The 22,751-nt window shown below is 38.1% G+C and overlaps 1 protein-coding gene across 6 annotated transcripts in view; it reads left to right on the plus strand.

Moving 5' to 3' along the window:
• The window catches only part of CNTN4 (contactin 4), a 901,169-nt gene that overhangs the window by 813,776 nt on the left and 64,642 nt on the right, over nucleotides 1–22,751 (plus strand). For all 6 annotated transcript variants that reach the window (XM_034658663.1, XM_034658662.1, XM_034658661.1 and 3 more), the window contains one exon: nucleotides 14,249–14,376. In XM_034658663.1, coding sequence (XP_034514554.1) covers nucleotides 14,249–14,376 — 128 coding nt within the window. The remainder of the gene's footprint in view (nucleotides 1–14,248; nucleotides 14,377–22,751) is intronic.

Raw genomic sequence — 22,751 nt, forward strand, 5'->3', positions numbered from 1 at the left:
AGTGTGCTTTGTTGGGGATAATATTAGCCAATCTAATTCTTTAAGTGATGAGAGATCTCCAATTTGAATAATTTACTACTGTGAATTATTTGAAAATAATTGTGGCACATTTGGTTTGTTGCTTGAAATTATCAATATTTTCAGGATTTCTATATTCTTTTCATCATTCCTTTGAGTTTAACATTTATACAAAAGCCTCTTTCACTAGATTTCCAAGAAATGTGGTACACTGATTCTTAGGGAAGGATTTGCCAGAAACTATTTTATACATGTACAAGACAAATATGCTCAGATATTATCCTGTCCATTTTTATTTTTTTAAATTCTAAGTAGGTCATATTCACGGTCCTTTGTTCTCTTCAACACCCCCCCCATATCCTTATCAAATTCCCTTTATCACTGGCATATCTAAATTACTATGTTCTGCCCCTCGACCAAGACACTTTAATTATTAGAGCTTCCTGCTCCTTTCTTAAGCTGTTCACTTTTTCTGTCATCTACTTCCCCTTGGAATTAGGAAAAGGTCCTTGCAGATTTTGGCTATTAAATAGGAGAGGACACATATATCAATTCCTTAAATGTTCTGTCATCATGAGAATTATTTATTGAAACCCATTACCTATATGACTTTATAGTTCTTTTTAGATGGTTTGTCTGAAAATAAAAAAGACTCTTCCCTGAAAAGAAAGCTTTCTTTTTCATCTAGGGGTAAAAAAATAGTACAACAACCAGGTCCCTGTCTACATTTTTCACATGACACTTGGTTGCGTATTTGTTGAGAGAAGAGAGGATTGCTACAAGGACTTGGCTTCATCATGGAAATTCTCTCCTATGTAAAATAGACCTGAAGGTACAAAGCACATACAAATAATCCCCATGGCGGGGTGGGGGGGGGAACACTCAAGTATTAACTTAAGCACATAGAGTCCTTTTCCCAAGCTTTATAGAAAACAATAAATATAGCTTACACACCTTCATAAATCAAACTTTTGGTGACATCTGTGTTTACTCCAGGACATTGATTTCTCTTTATAGTTTTGTGACAGAGAGGGGCTTTAGGAGAACTGTAAACTTTCGAAAACAGTGTGTATAGTTGCCTTTGGGGGAGGGAGGATACTGTTATAATTTGCTTCTGATTCTTAAAGAGATCTCTGACTTCCACCCACCCACCAAAAAAGGTTAGAAATCAGGGTCACTACCCCAAGAGGTATCCACCAGTGTCTCTAAAATTGTCAAGACTAAATGGATTTTCATCCAGTAATAAATATATTTACTGTGTGCCTCTTTGTATATAAAGGACTATATGAAACAATAAGGCAACAGAAAAAAGTGTAAGACTTGGGGCCTGAGGGGCGCCTGGGTGGCACAGCGGTTAAGCGTCTGCCTTCGGCTCAGGGCGTGATCTCAGCGTTATGGGATCGAGCCCCACGTCAGGCTCCTCTGCTGTGAGCCTGCTTCTTCCTCTCCCCCTGCTTGTTCCCTCTCTCGCTGGCTGTCTCTCTATCTCTGTCAAATAAATAAATAAAAATCTTTAAAAAAAAAAAAAAAGACTTGGGGCCTGATGTCTGGAAATTCTTTGGATATTTGGGGGTGATGGGATATTGGTGGTATATGATAAATGCCCTGTAAGTAGAGCTGACAACTTCAAAACGTCATGAATTTGCAGTAGTGGAACGTGCCCAACAGCAGTTTGATGGCCCACTTAGTCATAATGTTGTAAAGGAACTTTGTCTTGGGAACGTGGCTGAAATAGGTATGTGTTTCACGAAGTTGAAGATTTGCATCTTTGTAAATACTCAGATGATCTTAAGCAGCACATAGTATACAGACATTAAATGGTAGTGAATCACATAGTTCTTTTTCACTGCTTCTGAGTACATCAAGGGGAAGATCAGTTTGGTCCTATTATGTGTCTGAACACTTTTGAAACCCTGGGTAATATCCCTTTACCAAAGAAAAAGCAAGCTATTGGCTCAATATCCTGGCAGATAACTACACCCAACTAGAATGTAATATGTCAGGTATGTTTTTATCATATTTATTTCTATGGCAGGGATATTAGTTTCTATCTGTAGTAGCAATATGATGTTTTCTTTATTTTTAAAAAAGATTTTATTTATTTGAGAGAGAGAGAGAGAGATTGGGAGAGCACGAGTGGGAGGAGGGGAGGGCAGAGGGAGAGGGAAAAGCAGGTTCCCCACTGAGCAGGGAGCCTGATGTGGGGCTCAATCCCAGGACTCAGGGACCATGACCTGAGCCAAAACAGATGCTTAACTGACTGAGCTACCCAGGTGCCCCCAGTGTTTCCTTTATTGAATTACTTTAATTTTATACTTTGAGCCACTTAAAGAAAATATTGTGACTATTAATTATGATAATGGTGAAGAAAATAATAATAAAATGATCAGTGTGGCCAATATTTATAATGTGCTTACTATTTGCCGCCACAGTTATAAATGCTTCACAGGTATTTTCACGTGTAATCTTCTCAGAAAAACCTATCAAATAGATGTATTATTATTATGACCCTCATTTTAGAGATGGCAAACTGGAGTCCGGAGAGGTTAAGAGACTTTTCCAAGCGACATGTCTAACAAATATCGGGCCGAGGATGCAAGCTGTCTAGTAGTACATGAGTAGGGCAGAAATTAGGATACCAAGGAATTTGGGAAAGCTTGCAGTAAATGACCATCAAGGTGATCCTGAGTTTCTATTCTGGCAAAGGCAAAAATACTAAGTGCAGTTGCTGTGCAAGGCAGGGAGGGTCTTCGAGAATTTTAGCTGGACCCTGACAATAGCGTGCTATCACTGATGTGCACTGATGTGCGATTTCCCTTTGATTTCCTCCCTTAGAAATGTTATAAAGTCCTGGGATGAGGGATTGAAGCAAACAAACCACAATCTTGCAATTCCTAAAGGGTTGAGAGTTGGGCACGTAATAAAATTACATGTTTTTCAGGCATGGCCAATACTGCTATTTGTGTTGTAGACACCTCCTCTGCTTACTAAATTACATAATCTATATAGTGAGCCTCCCTTTCTAGTTAATAATTAACATTATCTTCCAGGCATTTTAGTTACACTGGGGTAAGGGAACCCCTTCGATGATCACAACTTCAACTCACATTTTTACACATTCTTTACTTTTGCTTCTGTTTTCAGACATTAGGGTGAACACACATTTCTCAATATTAGAAAAAGCTATTTTGGCAAGCTTAATTATAAAGCAAAAAAAAAAGTATCATAACCAAAGATCTAGTGGCAAATTTAAGGAAAACCTCTTAGATGTGATTATAATGTTTTTTGCTTCTTGTTTTCTTTCTTTTTTACACCTTTCAACACCACAGCATGGCATGCTAGAAAAAGTACAGGCTTCATAGTGAGATCTGAGTTTGAAACTCCATTCTTTACTGACTACATTGACCTTGGACGTTTTAATTGACTTTCCTGATTTCATTTTTCTCATCTGAAAAATTGGGATAATGATACTCCTTGGGATTGCCGTGCAGTTTAACTGTGATAAGTGCGAGCATCCAAGAGCATCCAATAGTATATGCTAGGTGCTTGATAAACTTCCTCAGCACCTTGACATTCCCAACATTCAACTTAAGAGTATTTACAGCCATCCCTCCGGTCTTTGGGTCTGCTTCTGTCCATGTCTGCTTCTTTGTTTCCAATTATTTCTAAAGACAGCTTTGCTTTGCTATTAAATTATTCTTTTACTAGCTATTCTAGTGTCCTAAAAGGTTGTTATATAAAACATTTTGAGTACCTTGGAGTTTAATAATAAGATTTTTTCTCATTATACAAGTAATATTACTTATTATGATGCTTTGATAAAAACACATAGAGGTGTAGAGAGTAAAATTTGGTATTGCTTCCCTGTCCCTACCCCATTCATCTTCACAATGCCATACAGATTTATATTGAAATTAGCTCAGGTCATAAATTTCTGGAAGAAAGAAATCCTAAATCTTGTATTAATGGAGACACTGAGAGATCCTGCATAAATTAAAGGTAGCAATTTAAGAAACACATTTTAGATAAAAACATGTCCTTTATTTCTTTCTTCCCAAAACATGGTGTTTTGGGTGTTTTTTGTTTACAATGTCAATAAATAAAACCTCAAAGTTGTATCTGCCCAAGAAAACTATTTCCCACATCTATCCATGCACTGTGTCCCAAAGAGTAATTAAAATTAACTCCAGGATTAACTCTGCGATCTAAATACTCATCTATACCTGGGAGGATAGTCCCTTCCAGGTTATTTTTACAGAGCTTTTAAAACTATTGTTCAGAGGAAGTTAGACTTGGATCAAACCAGGTTAAGCAAGCACAAGTTTATTTTCTCTTTTGAACAGTGCTGGAGGCAAGGGCAATAGGCTCTGAACTTCTGGTTGTTCTTCAAGCAGACTGAAATGCACAGGTTGTTCCGTGGTTTATTAAACTCAAATCTTACGACAGAAAGCAAATTATCTCTAAGGGAACTTTGTCACCAAGGTGTCTGTTCAATAGCAATGTCTATTGCTGCCACAGAGACTACACAGAAAGATCAATGACAGGTTGGCCTGAAACTGCCCTTGAAGTAAGTATCTTCCCACTGACCTTCATTTAAATTTGTAATCTGAAGCATTGTCTTTTCTCAAGATGGACAGAAAAGCCATCTTCTAGGGCTCTCAATTGACTCTTTATAAACTGCACATTACCACAAAACAATCTTTCTTTCTATAAATCAGGATAAATCCCTCTCTCCAATGAGGCTGAGGATTTCCATGTGTCTTTTAAAATTCAATATGTAAACTCAGGCAAATCCCAGTTAAATGTTGTATTGGTCAGGATTCTTCTGAGAAACAGAACCAATAGGATATATAAGAAAATATTTATTATAGGAATTGGCTCACACAACTCTGGAGGCCAAGAAGTCCTATGACCTGATGTCTACAAGTTGAAGATCCAGAAAAGCCAGTGGTATGGTTTAGAGTGATTCCCAAGGCCTGTGAACCAGGGACGCAGATGAGTCCAGAGGTCCAAGAACTAGGAGTACTCATATCCAAAGCCAGAGAAGTTGGATATCCTAGCTAAAGCAGAGAAAGCAAATTCACCTTCCTTTTCCTTTCCATTCTCTTCAAGCCCTCAAAGGACTGGATGATACTCATCTGCATTGGCAAGGGCAATCTTCTTTACGTAGTCTACCAAATCCAATGCTAAGCTCTTTCAGCAACACCTTCAAGACTCAGAGAAATAATGCTTTATCAGCTATTTGATCATCCCTTAGCCCAGTCAAGCTGGCACATAAAATTAACAATTACCAAAGCAAAAATGCCTTTGAATTTTATTAAAATAGACAGCCAAATTCAAACCAAAACAAATGGTTTGGGTTTTTTTTTCCTTAAGAGCAAAGTTTTGGTGTTTTTTGTTTGTTTGTTTGTTTGTTTGTTTTGCTATTGTCTACAGCACACCAATGCCAGTTCATCTTCCAGGCTTTTCTTAGTTCTCAACTGGCACAAATCCAGTAATAGCTCTACCAAGTCTAAATGTCTTGACCTCTGTTGGGCACAGGTTAATTCTCCAGTTGATAAGTTGAATATACAAATCTTTATCTTTGTCTCTTCATTGCCACTTCTCCACTCCTTCGAAGTTTTGACTGTTTTATGGGTGCTGTGTTCTAGAACTGTGTTGTATTGCTGTTGCCTGAAGGACAAGTAAAGACACTGCATCTCTCACAAACAGTTCAGCTACTATAAAGAACTACTTAGGAAAACATATGTTGCCATTTTGGTATAGGTCTTCTCTACCTAATGTTGGCTACAATTTAATATCAAAATAAATATTAATTGACCACAATAACAACAACCAAAAGACAATTGAATGGAAGATCTACTTTAGTCCAACAAATTAGAAAATTGGGTCAATTAAAGAAGAAATTGAAATTGCAGGTAGCCCTAATTTTTATTTTCCTATTGGACTTTTTATACTTTAATACATTATCCATTACCACACCAAAACATTTCTTCATACTCTACATTTGATTGTTAGGATACCACCTAAAGAGCAATAATTTCCAGTCTTTTGAAATGTAGCTACTTTTGGAACATGGGGCCAGGCCCCATGAGGAAGGAAAGGTTATGGATGAATGAGCGTGATCAGTGGTGCTAGGCCCATGAAATCAGACACACTCCTCTGCGTTATGCCCCTTCCCCATCCTCTAAGGAACACAAAGTAGACTTTGCTATTAAAGTAGGAGGTTCTGGTTCCACCCAGAAAAACAGTCATGGTGGGTTTCATCTCTTGACATCTTAAAGGTTAGTGTCCTCCTAAAGTTCATGTCTACCAGGAACCTTAGAATGTGGCCTTATTTGGAAATAAGGCCTTGCAGATGTAAACGAGTTAAGATGAATTCAAACTAGATTCAAGTGGATCCTAATCCAGTTCCTGGTGTCCTTGTAAGAAGAGGGAAATTTGGATAAAGACACATGCACAGAGGGGAGACGATGTCAAGAGACAACAGGAATGACACCATGTGATGACAGAGACAAGAATTCAAGTTATGCATCTATAAACTAAGGAATGTCAAGGACCAATGACTGTTACCAGAAGATAGAAAGGCAAAGAAGGATTCTCCTTCTGAGATTCTCAAAAGGAACCAATTCTTCTAGCGCCGTGATTCCAGACTTCTAGTCTCCAGAACTACTGGCTGTTTTAAGCCACCCAGTTTGTGGCACTTTGCTATGGCAGCCCTACAAAACTACTATAATGCCCTATTCCCCCTCTTACTCCATTGCTTTGGTCTCTCGGTGAGGTATGTCTGGGGTGGGGAGGATCAAAGAGGGAGGAAAATGTAGCCTACAGCCTAAAGGCTACCCAAAAGCCCTGTTCCATATCCGCAGCACAGGGTAATGGTTTAAAGCAAACTAAAGTGATCTCAAAAGCCCACAGGAATGGGGTAGAGATATTGGTGAGCTCTTGGAGCCAGGGTAGGAGCTAGAAGTCTACTGGCTGCTTAAAAGAACTACTGCGTCTCCCCTCCAGCTCATTGGTGACCTACAGGGATGTGTTATGGTACTATCCCATTGTCCCATTGGTCCCAACTAGCCAGGAATAGGTTTTTACATGAAATCTTCCAATTATTTGGATTAAAAGGCAACTCAGTGCAGAATGAAGCACACACATCCATAACTAGGCAATCCTTTCTCTGATTTTATAATAAGGGCCTAGTTGACATGTGCCTAGCCCTGTACTGTCTCATAAGGTAGAGTGACCCCTGGTTTGGGGACGTCTGACTTCATTGCCCTCCTTCTAGTATGTTGCTGGTGGCCCCTGGGGTCAGGAGTCCTGTGACATCGCTACCACACTGTCAGTTTGCTTGGGTTGAGAAGTAGCAGTACTTATATTAACCACATCTGAAGTTTTAGAATATATTGTAGCCCTCCAGGAATGTTGACCTCTTTCGTAATGTGTAAGTCTGTGCTTTCCTGTTCGGGCTTTTAAATGGCAAACATGTTTTCTTGAATTCATCATGTATTAGAGAAAGGAGAAGCCTGTTATGGCCCTTTGAGATTTTTTTAATTATGCATGACTTTAAGTGATTTATGCTATCCCTGATCTAACATTATTAAAGATGATTTAAAAGTTAACAGTTTGAAATTTCCATTGTTTGTTTGTTGAAAAGAAATTATTAATCCATAATACCCCCCTTTGCAGAAGGGAAGAAATAATCTTGTAGGTTGTGCTCTCAAGGGTTTTACTTATAAGGAAAGCATTTCCAGACAGGTGAGGATGTGTTACTTCTCTCACCAGTAGTTGGGCTTCCATGCAGAACTGCTCAGACAATCATAGGTCACCATTTGGGCATAACCCTTCTCTTTAGGGTGATAGAATATTGTGGACTTGGCAGCTTTTGTCATCTGTTACTAAAGCCCCCAAAAAGGAAAGATCAGCATTTTTAAAGGTCCAGTGTCCCCAGACTGGTTTTGATTAATAGGACTGACAAGGTCAGCTCTTCAATGGCTATAACCCAGAGCCTCATATTAAGAAAGAAAGATTCAATTTATCTCATAATTCCAGATAGGTTCCTATCCTCTATGGATCCAAAATCTCTAAATGAAGTGGAGGAATAACTATTCTCTATGCAACGGGCAATTTACTATGTTGTGAATTAGATGACCTTTTTTTCATGGAGGGAAAATTAAGTCCTATGTCACACCTTTATTTTTACTACTTGCTGCTTTATCATTTTTTACTTTTCTCTGATACTATCAATGATTTAAAAAGAGCCTACAGGTAGGTCAGGGCTAACATGTTCTAAGCCAGGAACAGATTTACATTTTCAATTCCTTTTATCTAACTTGATCAGTATTCATGAGTATTAGAAGGAGCTCAAAGTTCAATACCAAGCTAATAGCTACGGGTCAGTCAGTAGTCTGAAATGGGAAAACTAAAATGAAATAGAAACTTTGAAGTCTCATCAAGAAACAAACGTGAAAATACAATTATCTTTGGATTGGATTCAGGCACTATATTCATGGGAAAAAGTGAACGTAAAAATATTAGTTGAAAAATTTTTTCTATGTTGGGATAGAATTCAACTGAGAGGAAGCAAATACTAGTGTTTAGTTATGTTTCTAAAGTTTCTTGAGTTAGTGGAAATTAGCACCCCAAGATAAATGCTAACCTTATACTAAATCCCCACTTTTAAAAATCCCATAAATTCAAAGCAACAAGTCATTGTAATTTAATTTAGTCCTTTATCTGTAGAAATAAATAGTCAAAAGTATATGGCACAGCTGTGTATAAAGGAAGATGAGGTCAGTTTTTTCAGACTCAGAAATCCATGGTCATTCCTCTATAATTGAGTTAATCAGTCTTTTGGCAACAAGTTCTGTAGAAGGAGCCATCAAAGAATGATCTGGAGAACTCCTTGCTCCTCTCCACTTTCACTACCACTATCTCCTGAACAAGTTCACTAATTTCCCTTAGATATTGGGCTCTTCCAATTGCAAGGGATTAAAACCAAATTTCTAATGTATTAAATTATTGCCTTATGTAACTGGGGCATCCAAAGGAAGCTGCTGGCTTAGGCATGGACGGAAACAGGGCCTCAAAGAGATCTTAAGTTGTCTCCTCTCTCTCTGTCTCTTGGGCTCTGCTTATCTTCAGTTGGTTTCTTTAAGGCATGCTGTCTATGGCAGGTAAGATGATTGCTAACAGTTCTAGATTTCCATCTCCAAATGTAGTAATAAATTGAAAGAGATTGTTTCCTCAAATAGCTCCTGGTTTTGGTAACATGCCTATCCATAAATCAATCACTGCAGACAGGGGAGTAGGATCTCCTGATTGGCTAGGCCTTGGTCCTTGCCTTTCTTTATTCTATAAACAGCATGGGAAACAGAAACCTCACTGGCAAAAGTAATGCCATTTCTAGTATGCATTTATAGAAATGTATGCATTATGGTGTAAAACACACTGACATCATTTCTAGGTATGTAATTATCTAAGGTCCTCCTGGTTTATATAGGCCCAGTGTACAGGAGGTGTTTAGTGGATAGCTAAGAATAAGAGAGACCAATTTTTCATCCCCCTTCTATAGCTACTTGATGTTACCCATATACTTCATTAAGCATAATAATGTGTTACAGGATTTCAGAAGGGCAGAACTACTTGATAGTGGTCTTAACCTTAACAGAATCCTTTATTAATATCTGAAATAATAGATTTAGGAAGGTACAGAACTTTGGTTAATAGAATATTTGGCTAATGTGCTTATATCGTGCATTTCTTGTGCTAGACACTGATCTCAGCAGTGCACATCTTTACAACACCTTGTGAAATATAGTTACTTTTATTATTCCATTACCTCAAATAGGGAAATTTGCATACAAAGATGTTGCTCACATAGCTCATAAGTGGCACGAGTCTGATTTGTGCCTAGATAGTATAGTTCTAGAGTTTATGGTTTTTCCTTTTTAAGATTCATTTATTTATTTTAGAGAGAGAGAGTGAAAGAGAGAGAGAGCACTCAAGCAGAAGGAGGGGCAGACAGAGAGAGAGAGTTTTGTTTTTTTTTTTAATATTTTATTTATTTATTTGACAGAGAGAGAGAGACAGCCAGCAAGAGAGGGAACACGAGCAGGGGGAGTGGGAGAGGAAGAAGCAGGCTCCCAGCGGAGGAGCCTGATGTGGGGCTCGATCCCAGACCGCCAGGATCATGCCCTGAGTCGAAGGCAGACGCTTAAGGACTGAGCCAACCAGGTGCCCCGAGACTGAGAGTCTTAAGCAAACTCCATGCCCAGCACAGAGCCCAACATGGGGCTTGATTTCACAATCCTAAGATAATGACCTGAGCTGAAACCAAGAGTTGGACACCCAACCAACTGAGCTACCTAGGCACCCACAGAGCTTATGTTCTTAATCAGTACGTTACATTGGTTGGATAAGAAATTGGTTGAATTTCACTAAACTCCATGTTATACCCACATTTGGATTATACCTAGGAAAAATAAACAGAAAAATATAATGTAATGCAATGACAGCTACTAAAAATGACGCCTTCTACAGATTATCTCCCTCTCTCACCTTTTCCAATGTCTGGAATTCAAGCCTTGGAGGCCTAGTTCTTATCTCTTTGCTAAAAAAAAAAAAAAATGGGGAAATTAAAACACTTACCAATGTCAGGCGCTGAAATCTTAAAAATCAGCAGTACAGCAGTTTGTAAAATTACCTTGTCATTTCACAAAGCTTAAAGGAAATTGGATAAGGAAGCTTTGAGGGCAAGGGGCAAAGAGAGCCTTGAGAGAGATTGTGTAGAGCTAGCTGGGTCCCACAACTGGATAGCAACAATATGTGGGGTGCCTTTTGTGCAATGTAGATACCATCATTAAGGATGACAGGATGGGAATGACAGTGGAAAATGAGAAAAAACATTAATACAGCACTTTACAATTAAGAGAACCTTTCGTGTATCTTATCTCATTGTGGAAGATAATCATCATAGTAACCAGTGATATTAAAAGAATAAAAACTGGTGTCAACCCAGTAGCTCTCTGTTGGGGATGATTTTGCCCCCGGGAAACATTTGGCCATATTTGGAGATATTTTTGATTGTCACAACTTGGGAAGAGAGGACAAGTGAATGGAGCCCAGTGCATAGGGGACAGAGATGCAGCTAAATAACCTCACAGGACAAAGAATTATATGGTCCAAAATATCAGTAGTGCCAAGGCTGGGAAGCCCTGCCTTAGGGCATGAGTAATTAGGCCAGGTCATACACTTAGCAAGTATCAGAGTCTAGGCTAATACGAGGTCATCTGATGACAAAACCTTTACTTGTTTCCTTATTCATATCCTGTTGGCATTAAACAGTATGATACAGGCAACGGCTTTAGGTTTTAGAAATTATAATACCACTTTAAATGGTATAAACTATTAATAGGCCTTTGTGTTTTGAAAGAATCAGCTCACTCCTCAGTGTTTAATATGTCCCAAACCTATGTTACCTCATGGAAAATGACTCTATATTCAAAACACAAATGTCACCTTCCTGACTGAGTTCGCATATGCCAGCATTTTACAATTTCCAGAGAATTATTTTATAAATAGGAATATGATTAACTCCTCTAAAGTTATTTTTGTGATTATTGAGGGAATTAGGATTTAATTACCACACTATTTTTATCAGTACATCTGCTCTTGGGCTAATGGGGTGTCATATGGTCTTTAGTGAGCAACTGTTATGTGTGTATTATGGTGTGAATGAACAAAGAGCCTCCTTGTCTGCATCTTATATACTGATTTGGGAGGACTCAGTTAATTTGTATATTGACTTCGGATTGTCAGACATAGTAGTTGGGGTCCAAAAAGCAGACTGATTTAATTACTATGTTAAGAGAAATTATGTTCAGAGAATGTTGTCCCATTTTTCCCATGTGAACAAATAACTAAATAAGAGGGCACAGTTTTAAAGATGAAAGAATAGCAACAACAAAACTACTATCTAGTAAATACCAGGAAATGTGCTGGAAATTTCACTGACCTTATCTTACCTAATTCTTACTAACTACTTACCCGACCGTATTGTTAGCTCCATTTTATAGATGAGGAAACTAAAACTCAGAAAGTTAAGCAGATTGCCTCTGATCACACAGCTGGATCTGACAGAACTGGTATTTGAACGCCCATCCTTCTGATTCCATATCCTTTGCAGAGGATAATAAGAGGATGAATAAGGTCATACCGTCTCAGCCTGAGTCAAAAAACCGGGAATGAGTGAGAGGGAAATCTGTAGCTTCTCCATCCCAAAGAGCCTTCATGAAGTATATACCACGTTTGCAAACTGGTATATTTAAATCTTCACCTGTGGTCTTAAAATGATTAGCCAAAAATTCTATTAAGTGAAGCTGTGACCAGCCTAGACCCCTTATTTCCAATATTTGTCAAAGACTCTGTTAAGGCTATCACTAGTGCTCAGTGGTTTAGCCCCTCTGAATTCCTATAACATATTCTATAACATATTCTTGATTTTTCTCTTAGGATATGTATTTATTTACTTCTTCACTCAGTCACTTAGCAGATACGTACAGGGCATCTACTATGTGTCACCCTAGGTACTAGTTCCTGGAGATTAAGTTGTAAGATAAACGCGGTCAGTGCCCTCAGAAAAGCTCATATGCCAGGTAGTAAATAGGATAGCTAACAAGTAAGCAAAACTTCTAGGTTCTAGGAAAAAAAATAAAGTGGCTGCACGAAAAGAGAATAACAAAATAAAACATCCACTTTAGAAATATGAGTCATAAGAAAAGCGCTGCCCCTAAGGTGAGGTCCTGAGAGGGTGAGAGGGAGGTAGCTATGTACTGATGTCAAGGCAGGCAGAACAGCAGGTAGAGAGGACCTGAGGCGGGAAAGGGTCCCAATTACTGTAGGTACGTGCAAAAGGCCAGTGTAACTATAGTTCATTGAAGGGTAGAAAGATGAGAGTGAAATCAAGTGGTTTAGAGAAAGGCAAAGGCCAGATCCATCAAGCCTTGTCGAATTTATCGAGGTCAGTGGGGTGCAAAGAAGGATTTTTAAGCCTGAGCAGTGATGTAATCTGATCTATATTTTAAAACGCCGTCTGACCACTGACCAAAGAATGCATTTAAGGCACAAGAGTAAAAATAGGCAGATCGTTTAAGAGGCTGGTGACAGGCCAGGTGAGAAGGGGAGAGCAGAGAGATAGAAAGAAGTGGGTAAATTTGAAGGATAGAGTAGAGGTTCAGCAGACAGTAATCTTAAATGAGCCATCTGTGTCCGTTTTTTTTGTTTCTCTGTCTGGTGTCCAAGCCAGGCTGCATTCCCACCCATCTCTGCACCTTCTTCTTCTGCAATATTCATGTTGAAGATGGGGTTCTCTGGAATCCTCCCTGTTCCACTTTTGTGTCTGTCAGTGCAAGTGTTTCCTTCCCAGGTAGTAGATATTCGATCCTAATTGTGGGCCCTGAGATGTGCCATCCACGTTTGCTGTTCTGCCAAAGTCATACTATGTTGTGGGATATTTTTTTTAATTCATTTCTTGCATCTCATTAAAAATGTGTTGTCTGACATGTCAGAAATAAATATGCTTAATAATAACTCATTTAACTTAAGCCACCCCCTAGAAGAAAACATTTTTTAAAGATTTTTATTTATTTATTTATTTGACAGAGAGAGAATGGGGAGGAGAGAGAGAGCGAGGGCGCATAAGTAGGGAGAGCAGCAGGCAGAGGGAGAGGGCGAAGCAGGCTCCCCGCTGAGCAGGGAGCCTGACTCAGGGCTGGATCCTAGGACCCTGGAATCATGACCTGAGCCGAAGGCAGACTCTTAACTGACAGAAGAAAAATTTTCAATGAAAATGTGTCAAGTGGCCAATCAAGAGATTTTTTTTTCCTTATACCTCAGCAGTGTTAAGACTAATGGTAATCAACAATGAACCTTCCCTATGCATAATGTGGTTACAGCTGCCAAAGACAGAGAATGGTTACAACCTATCTAGTATTTCCAATATTTATGCCAAGAGAATGTTCAGGCCATTCTAGCAAGAAAAGTGTTAAAAGTCCTAAATAAGTCACACATCCTAATTATATTTATGTGTATATAGACAAATACCCTGAATAAGGATGTGACTGTCAAGTGATATAGCCATGATTTGTAGTTTGAAAGATGACAGAATGACAGACATCATTTTCAATTTGTCATATGAGATAAGCTTACTGTTCTGGTTTATTTGTTTTAATTTCAGAATTACCATTTCTGAAGATGGAAGCCTCAAAATTGTCAATGTGACGAAGTCAGATGCTGGAAGTTATACCTGTATAGCCACTAACCATTTTGGAACTGCTAGCAGTACTGGAAACTTGGTAGTAAAAGGTAATGATAACCCAGAGAACACGTACATTGATATACATGTCCTCATTTCTAATAATACAATCTATGGAAGTGGCATCATTCATATTAATATGTACAGTTATCACTGTGTTGCTAAATTAATACATCATGCCAAACATTATATGATTAACAATTCTTAGAGAACTGTTGGTAATGAATATGATTGAAAAGCTATCTTATTTCAGAATCATCCAATACAATTTTGAGAATTACAGCCATTGTATCTATTATACTATTGTAACTAATGTTATCTTCAATCCTTTAATTAAATTTCTTTCAAGTCTCTGTAGATTTGAAATTCATGTCTAGGAACACTGTGCTAACAAATTAAAAACCCATGACTTGAATACTATTTTTAGCAAACATTGTTTAAACAATGACATTGGCTATTTTTAAAAGAGCTGCCCTGGTTATTCAGAGATAGGGATATGGATTATTACACCAATAAAGGGATTTAATCACCTCTGTGCTTTGCTTTAGTCACGCTGCCAACCCTTTCAGTTTTAAGGAAATAAAATTTTCCACATACCTTAGTCTGGGTGCTTTATAGTATATGACAGAAATTCCTTTATTGCTCTTAGCACAGCACATGATGTGAGTCTGTTCTAACACCAGGTTGATGGGATGGGCTGAAAGCACTAAATTGCGAAGGATGAGATTTTAATTTACATTTTATTTGCATTTCTATTACTTTCTGTCTTGTCAAGTCAGAATTTTTGAGTTGAGGAGATCTTGGCAATGGATGATCTGACTGAGGAGATAAGACTCATGTTGGTGACATTCTCAAGGTTACTAGTAGCGGAAGACGGATGTTAGCCCAGGAATCCTGATTGTGCATTCTGCTTGGTTCTGTTTACTGCGCCAGGAAATCTTGTTAATTCAGCTTTTTTTTTCGTATAATAGATTTTTATAAAATAAGTATTTTTCTATAACCGACATAGTAAATGGGTCACATAGTATTATTTCCTTCTTGCCCAATTGTGGCTCCCTTTGTGAAATAAGCTAGCCTAAGAAAAATAAAAATATCTATTTTATATATCCCAATTTTATTTTAAAGAAAAAAGCCAAAAATTACCTAATTGCATATTTTGGGGTCATTAGAAGGTGGAAAAATACTACCATTTGGGTAAGCCTTTCTATTGTAAACATCTATGTGTATAAAAAAGCTGGAAAGCCAGGAGTCAGAAGTAAACCTGTATTTAGATTAACTCCACTATTTCAGCCTGTTAATGAATCACTCAGAGCAGTAACATGGGCATAGGACTATATGTTCACTCTATTTCACAGGGCAGAGGAAAAAAGAGGTTAGATAATATTTATAAATCAAAATTCCAGCTAGAGGTCTTTGCTAATGGATGGCTTTCTCAGCTGCAAAAGGAAATAGAGATCAGCTAGGACCAGGAGGAATCCCAAGGTTTCAGAGCTGGTTAATGGCAGAGCTGGTACCTGATTATAGATTATTTGCTAGTTATGGAGATATGAGAGAATACTAGGCAGCAGTCTTAAGCAGTGATTAAGAGACTGAGCTTGAGGCAGAAAGATCTGGCTTTGGATCTCATTTCTCTCTCTTACTAGCTCTGTGACTTTGGACTACACAATTAACCTGTGTGGGGATAATAGTATGCCAACTGCTTAGGGTTGTTTTGATGACTGCAATAATCCACGTTAAGTGCTTAACATAGTGTCTGGCACTTAGGAAATATTAGTAGTTGTTTTGTTGTTGTTGCTTGTATTTTAATAAAATGGCTATACATACATTCTAAATCTTATTGAAATGAACATTTTTGAAGTTACCATCACCAACCTATTAGAGTAATTAGCAAAGAGAAGTGAGCCTGCCACACACAAAAAAGAAAAAGAAAAAAGAAAAAAAATGCCCTAGAGTGTGAAAGATTATAAACAACTAAGCCTAGAAACCATTTTTTGCTGTTCTATATTGCTGACAGTGGGGTATTTCTACATGGAGCTACAAGTTATGTCCTGTGTTCGATCAACATCCTTCTCGTAAGCCTTGATTTCCTTACCTCTCAAGATAGTGGACAGAGGGGCGCCTGGGCAGCTCCGTCAGTTACGCAGACGAGTCTTGATTTCAGCTCAGGTCATGATCTCAGAGATGTGGGATTGAGCCCCAGGTAGGGGTCTGCTCTGAACTGAGTGCTCTGTGCTGAGCTGAGCGTCGAGCCTGCTTGGGATTCTCTCTCTCTCCTCTCCCTCTGTCCCCCCCACCCTGTTCTTGGGTGCACGCACTCTCTCTCAAGAGTAATTAATTAATTAATTAATTTAATTCTTAGAAAAGATAGTGAACAAAAAGGAATGTCCTCTAATTCCCATCAGAGTTCATATCCCAGCAATAGGAGCGGTCCCAGGACCAACCATCCAGATGATTCTCTGCTGCTTGTCTTGTACTGAATGATGGCACAAAACATTCCATACACCAGGGGCGCCTGGGTGGCACAGCGGTTAAGCGTCTGCCTTCAGCTCAGGGTGTGATCCTGGCGTTCTGGGATCGAGCCCCACATCAGGCTCCTCCGCTATGAGCCTGCTTTCTTCCTCTCCCACTCCTCCAGCTTGTGTTCCCTCTCGCTGGCTGTCTCTATCTCTGTCGAATAAATAAATAAATAAAATATTAAAAAAAAAAAAAACATTCCATACACCAATTATGAAATACGCCATGGTTACCCCATGTTTTAGGTGGATATAAATGTTGCTGAGTCAGGAACTTCTACCTATTTTAAGAGATTAAATACTTTATTTCTAGACTTCTAGTAAAATGTAAATGGTGATTTTCCAAGTATAGTATAAGAGATAGTTTTACTGATTTTTTTTTAATTTTAGTAATTTATTTGCTTCTTACAATGTGTACTGGGAAAAGTCTAGTTTTCCATTCATGACAATGATTTTAAAAAATCTCCTTTTAAAATATATTTAAGTAAAGAAGTGAGTCAATATAAGGAAAAATATTAAGTATGTATTATTATTACAAGAGGATCCTAAAGATGGGATATGAAGGTTGGGAAACAGGATATAATGGCATTTTTCAGGAGAGTTTTAGTGGACTTATGGACAGGACTTAGAGGGACATATGACAGGATCAGTGCATGGCCACCTGTTTTGCTGAGACATATGGAATACTTTAAAACTGAAATTGGCTAATAGATGGGGAAAGAAAAAGAGCAGGGCTGGAAGAGAAAGAGGAAGGCAGAGACCTGTAGGAATGAGCCCTGAGGTCGCAGTACAGTGGTCCCCACCAGAGGGAGTTCATCTGTGTAGAAGTTGAGCCGTTTCTGGGCTTGGCTGGTGATGCTCTACTGCAGTCAGTTTTTCTACAGAGGTTCTCTGATTCTTGTATTATTCTTATAGATGAGATGGGGTGAGGGGAAGAAATATGAGTTTTACCTGGTCCATATGTTCACAGAAGTTAGCAATCCTGTTACTTTAGGGAAGGTCAGAAGTTATTTGAGAGAACATTTATCTCCCGTTGCTTGGTTCTGACTCCCATTAACATTAATGGGAAGAACACGTGTGTGCATAGGGGCATCCAGACCACCAGGTCTCTGTGAAGGACATTAACATAAACTGAGAAATGCAATTTAGAAATCTGCCCCATAAAGCACGATAAAGGCAGAGAAAACCATTCTGAACTCCACGTGAACTGTGCCAAGTACTGAATCGCACATCATAATGCCTCAGCCCTGTACCTTTAATGTAAATGTAATAGTTTAGCCTGAAATATGACTGAGCACTGTGTTTTAATTCAATTTTGAGATCTACAAAGGGACTAATTTATCAGAGAAGGTGTTCTCTAACCTTAAAATGTGCTTGTATTCATTTTGATCTCCTCATACGTAGGATTAAAACACCGTGAAGGTCAGACATCAGAACACGTCTTCTCTAACCTTTTTATAATAATTCTATCATTAGCAACGCTTCTGAAATCCAATTCTCCTCCTCCTCACCCCCACCCCCATGTTTTGAAGGGAAGCCGAAGACCGTGTCAAACACAGGGTCAGTAAGTATGGGGGAGGAGAAAGAAGGCATAAATCCACTCTAGCAGGTACAGGAGGTTTAAAATAAATCTCTGGCAGGCAACCATAAAATGGATAAATATTCAGATTATGCATGAGTATGCTTCCAAGCTGCAGATCTGACAGGTGCCCAGGGGGTTCTTGATTATCATCCCATCATCTGAATTGCTAAATTTCACTGATTTTAGTTTTTAAACTAGTTATAGTATATTTGGGATTTAGTCTGCTTTTTAATTTTAAGCAAGAACAGTTCTCGTGTCAGACCCCTGAATCCTACCAGAAAGCATAATATTTGACCTTTCAACAAAGATGAGCTTTAGCAATTGTCGACATCATTAAGAACTACAGGAGGGCAGGCTGCATTTGCATGCAATATTGTACTTACTAATTCATTTTTATCTCTATAGCAGAGTAAAAGGCATGCCATTTCGCATGACATAGCATCTTTGCTGTACAGGTTTCATATGACAGATATTTTAAAGTAGTACTCCTGAAGAAGAGCAACTTCGAGTATTTGTCTTAAATGTAGTTCAGCAAGATAACTATGGTAATAGCAACCCGAGCTTCTATTGATCCCCTCCAGGGCTGAAAATGAAATGCAGGCCTTTAAGCTAGGGATGTTATTATCATAGATATCTTGTTGAGCCACAGCCAAAATGACCTTGGGTAAGTCTGTGGCTGGTGGTTCCAGACTTTGAGAAACCTGTCCTACATCAGAAAACTTTGTACATGCCACATAGCAAGTGGAAGTTCAATAGAATGCTTAACAGAAATAGAGATTTCCAGTGCCCTAGCCTAGTAAATCTAAATCTTTAAGGATGAGGCCTGAAAAATAAACAAGTTTTTAAAGATTTATTTATTTATTCCAGAGAGAGAGAGAATGTGTATGTGTACAAGTGGGGAGAGGCAGAGGGAGAGAATCTCAAGCAGACTCCACACCCAGCATGGAACCCCAGGAGCCCCACACGGGGCCTGATCTCACAACCCTGAGATCATGACCTGAGCTGAAATTAAAAGTCGGATGCTTAACCAACTGTGCCACCGAGGCGCCCCCCAAAATAAATATTTTAAATAAATACCCAACTTGATGCTGATACACAGTGTATTTTCAGGAGTTGGCCAACTATATGGCCCATGGGCCAAAGCCAGCTAGCCCCCACTTGTTTATCGCCCAGGAGCTAAGAATGGTTTCCGCGTGTTTAACTGGATGAAAAACAAAAAGAATAATAATAGTTTCAGACATGTGAAAATGTTATGACGTTTATATTTCAGAGTCAGTCCACAGGGTCTCCATGGAACACAGCCATGTCATTTGTTTACCTACCAACTGCGGTTATTTTTGCCCAATAGCAGAATCGAATAATCATGACAAAGACCATCTAATATGCTGCAACCTACATCATATCCTCAGTGTTGCCTCTTAACGAGCAAAACCTAAAATATTTGTTATTTAGCCCTTTCCAAAGAAACAAAAACAAAAAGAAAAACTTACTGATCTTTTCTTTTATGACTTATTTTCCTTTCGCAAACAGATCTTCAAAATTTCGTCCAAGGTGTAGCTTAGCCAGGTTATACGGAACAGGGAATTTTGGCATCTCCTGGAGTCTGATTACAAACTGAAATTATTGGGGATATTTCTGTCACAAGACCTTAGCCTCACCCCAGTATCAAAAGGGTTGACCAAGTACTTGGATATAAGTAAAAAATCCAAGAGGCAAAATCAAATCATTGGGAGAGAGAGAAAAAAAATACTTGGCAGACACTAGAACAGTGTATTCAGTCAGCCTCTGTAGGAATGAGGAAGCTTCACACTGCTGGAACTCCCTGTTAGGCCAGGGAGAATCCTAAAGCACATAACGTATCAACTGGAGTTTATCGAGATAGTTATCTCTTCCTGAACTTTTCACTGTCACCAGCCTAAATCAGTTGAACTGTTTCACATTTAGTTTACACGTCTCTCTGACTGCAGGTTGTTTTTTCACTAATGTATTTTTTTTTTCTTTTTAAGTTGCCCTAGATGCACATTTTACCCTGTTTTCATTTGAATTTTAAAAGATTTCATAATAAATCAGTAAATAAAATAATTCTTAAAAATTAAAAATAAATAAAAGGACATTGGTTTTTGGATTAAATTTTTTTCTTATTCAGTACACAGAATTACGTTTATAATAAGAAAAACATTGTACTTTAACTATCTTGATAGATAAGATTCTCAGTAGAATTTAACTAAGACCTCATATATTTGTAACAAGAAATTCCTTTGTATTCTCATTTTCCATCCCTGCAGTGTGAAGATGCTCAGGTGGCTTCAACGAACATTTAATTGATTCCTTCATTGCCAGAATGCTCATGGTCCATCCCATCAAGAGTTTATTTACATTTAGAAGAAGAGATGCTATCAAATGCATGCATATAAGAGATAGAAAGGAAAGCCTTAACCTACCCAACAAGTTTTACAGCATATCTATAGTATACCCTGTAAAATAGTTCTGTTTTAACTGTAGGACTTTGAGAAATATCAACCTCTCCATGCATAGCATGACCGACACAATAATGTAGAGTCTTTTCAATTGGAACCTTTTTGGAAAATGAGTTTGAAACAGCCCACATCTTCTATGTAAAATTATTCAAGGCTTTATCCATATTTGACTGGGGATCAATCAGAAATCAGTAACCCGCAATGACATTTGGCTGCTAAACCACAACAAAAGCTTTTAACATTGGGCCCTTATAACAGAATACATTTCAACCTAATTAGGTGTCTTCCACTGGAACCAATTATTTCTAGGCAATAATTAAGGGTCTTTCTAATAGGATTAACGCAAATTCTGACCCAAGGCACCTAGAATAGGAAAAGTTTGTTGTTAAAAGTGCTAAATGCTAATTATGTTAGGTCCCCTGGTAGAAGGACAATGGCCAGAATATTTCAATGCTAGATCCTGTTAGATCTGAGACCTGCCACAATGGAGTTGGCAACAGTTAACTAAGGAGAATCCTAAAGAAATGGTAGATAAGTATACCTCTTGTTCTTTCTATATTCACAGAGCATGACATAACCTGGAACTCTTTCTACCCCAGACGTGAAGCCAAGATCTTGATGAAACAGAGCATAATTATTTCCCCTGACATTCCTTTGAGCCCTAATGAGGGCCACATAGACTGAGCAAATAGTGTGCCTTTAGCAACATCAATCATAGATAGAGTGACTCCCCCTTTTGTCCAATTCTTTCTGTAAAATAGTTTCTCACCTTTTATAATGTTAAGATTAAAGTGTAGTAAGACTGTCATTGAACATTATATCAAAAACTAAAAAAAAAAAATAAAAAAATAAAAAAAATTACCTACCATGACAGTCTACTCTGACTCCATCCTGCCATCATTTCTTCATCCTTGGTCTAGAGGGAGGAAGTAATTCCTTAACTCCTGTGTTTCTGTGCCAACTCTGCCCTTTCATAGGAAGGCATCTATACTGAGGCAGGCTTCACATATTTGATTTTGGTGTGAAAGACACACTGTTGGCCAACAAGACTTTGAAAAAAATCTCAATCTCACTAGTAATCAGAGAAATGCAAATGTAAGCAGTGTGACAGGATTTTTTACATATGAAATTGGCAAAAGATAAACATCAACAAAACCTTTTGTTGATGAGAGTGTGACCAGAATACTCATACACTCACTGTAAGTAGGAATATAAATGGGAGTAGATACTATAGAGAGAAAGTAACATTGAAAATGGGCAATCTCCTTGGCCCATCAATTCCATTTCTGTCCATTCTAGAGGAAATTAAGTGTTCTGAGGTAGGCTTGCAAAGAACTTCATTCTGTTGTTTGTAATGACAAAAAAAAATGCACAAGCAAAATAAAGAATACAAAAGGTATTATTTCATTTAATGCATGTAATATGATTTAACATAAAATTAGTAATAGAAAATAATACCATATAATGTTTAAACATAAAAATACATGTATAGTATAAACATTAACTCATGATAGTATTTGTGAGGGGAGGGAATCTGGAGTGAGGTTATATGAAAGGACATAACCTGTGTTGGTAATATTTTATTTGGATAAAATTTAATATGTATTCAGAGGGAGAAAAGGCTGGAAAAAATGTTAGAGACTGCTGATTCTAGAAATGGGAATATGAGTACTGCTGAATTGTCTTTGTTAGTCTTACATGTATAATATCTCAAATTAAAAACACCAGGTCAGAATTCTTCAGCGTAGTAAGATATTGTAGTCAAGATCATCTAAACAGTGGATCTAGTTTTCTACCTCTCTCCCAGATATTATAGAATAGATAAAACCTTATTACTAGTGATATTTAACCTT

Source organism: Ailuropoda melanoleuca, chromosome 4, assembly GCF_002007445.2.
Source record: "Ailuropoda melanoleuca isolate Jingjing chromosome 4, ASM200744v2, whole genome shotgun sequence".
In the NCBI taxonomy this organism is placed as follows: Eukaryota; Metazoa; Chordata; class Mammalia; order Carnivora; family Ursidae; genus Ailuropoda; species Ailuropoda melanoleuca.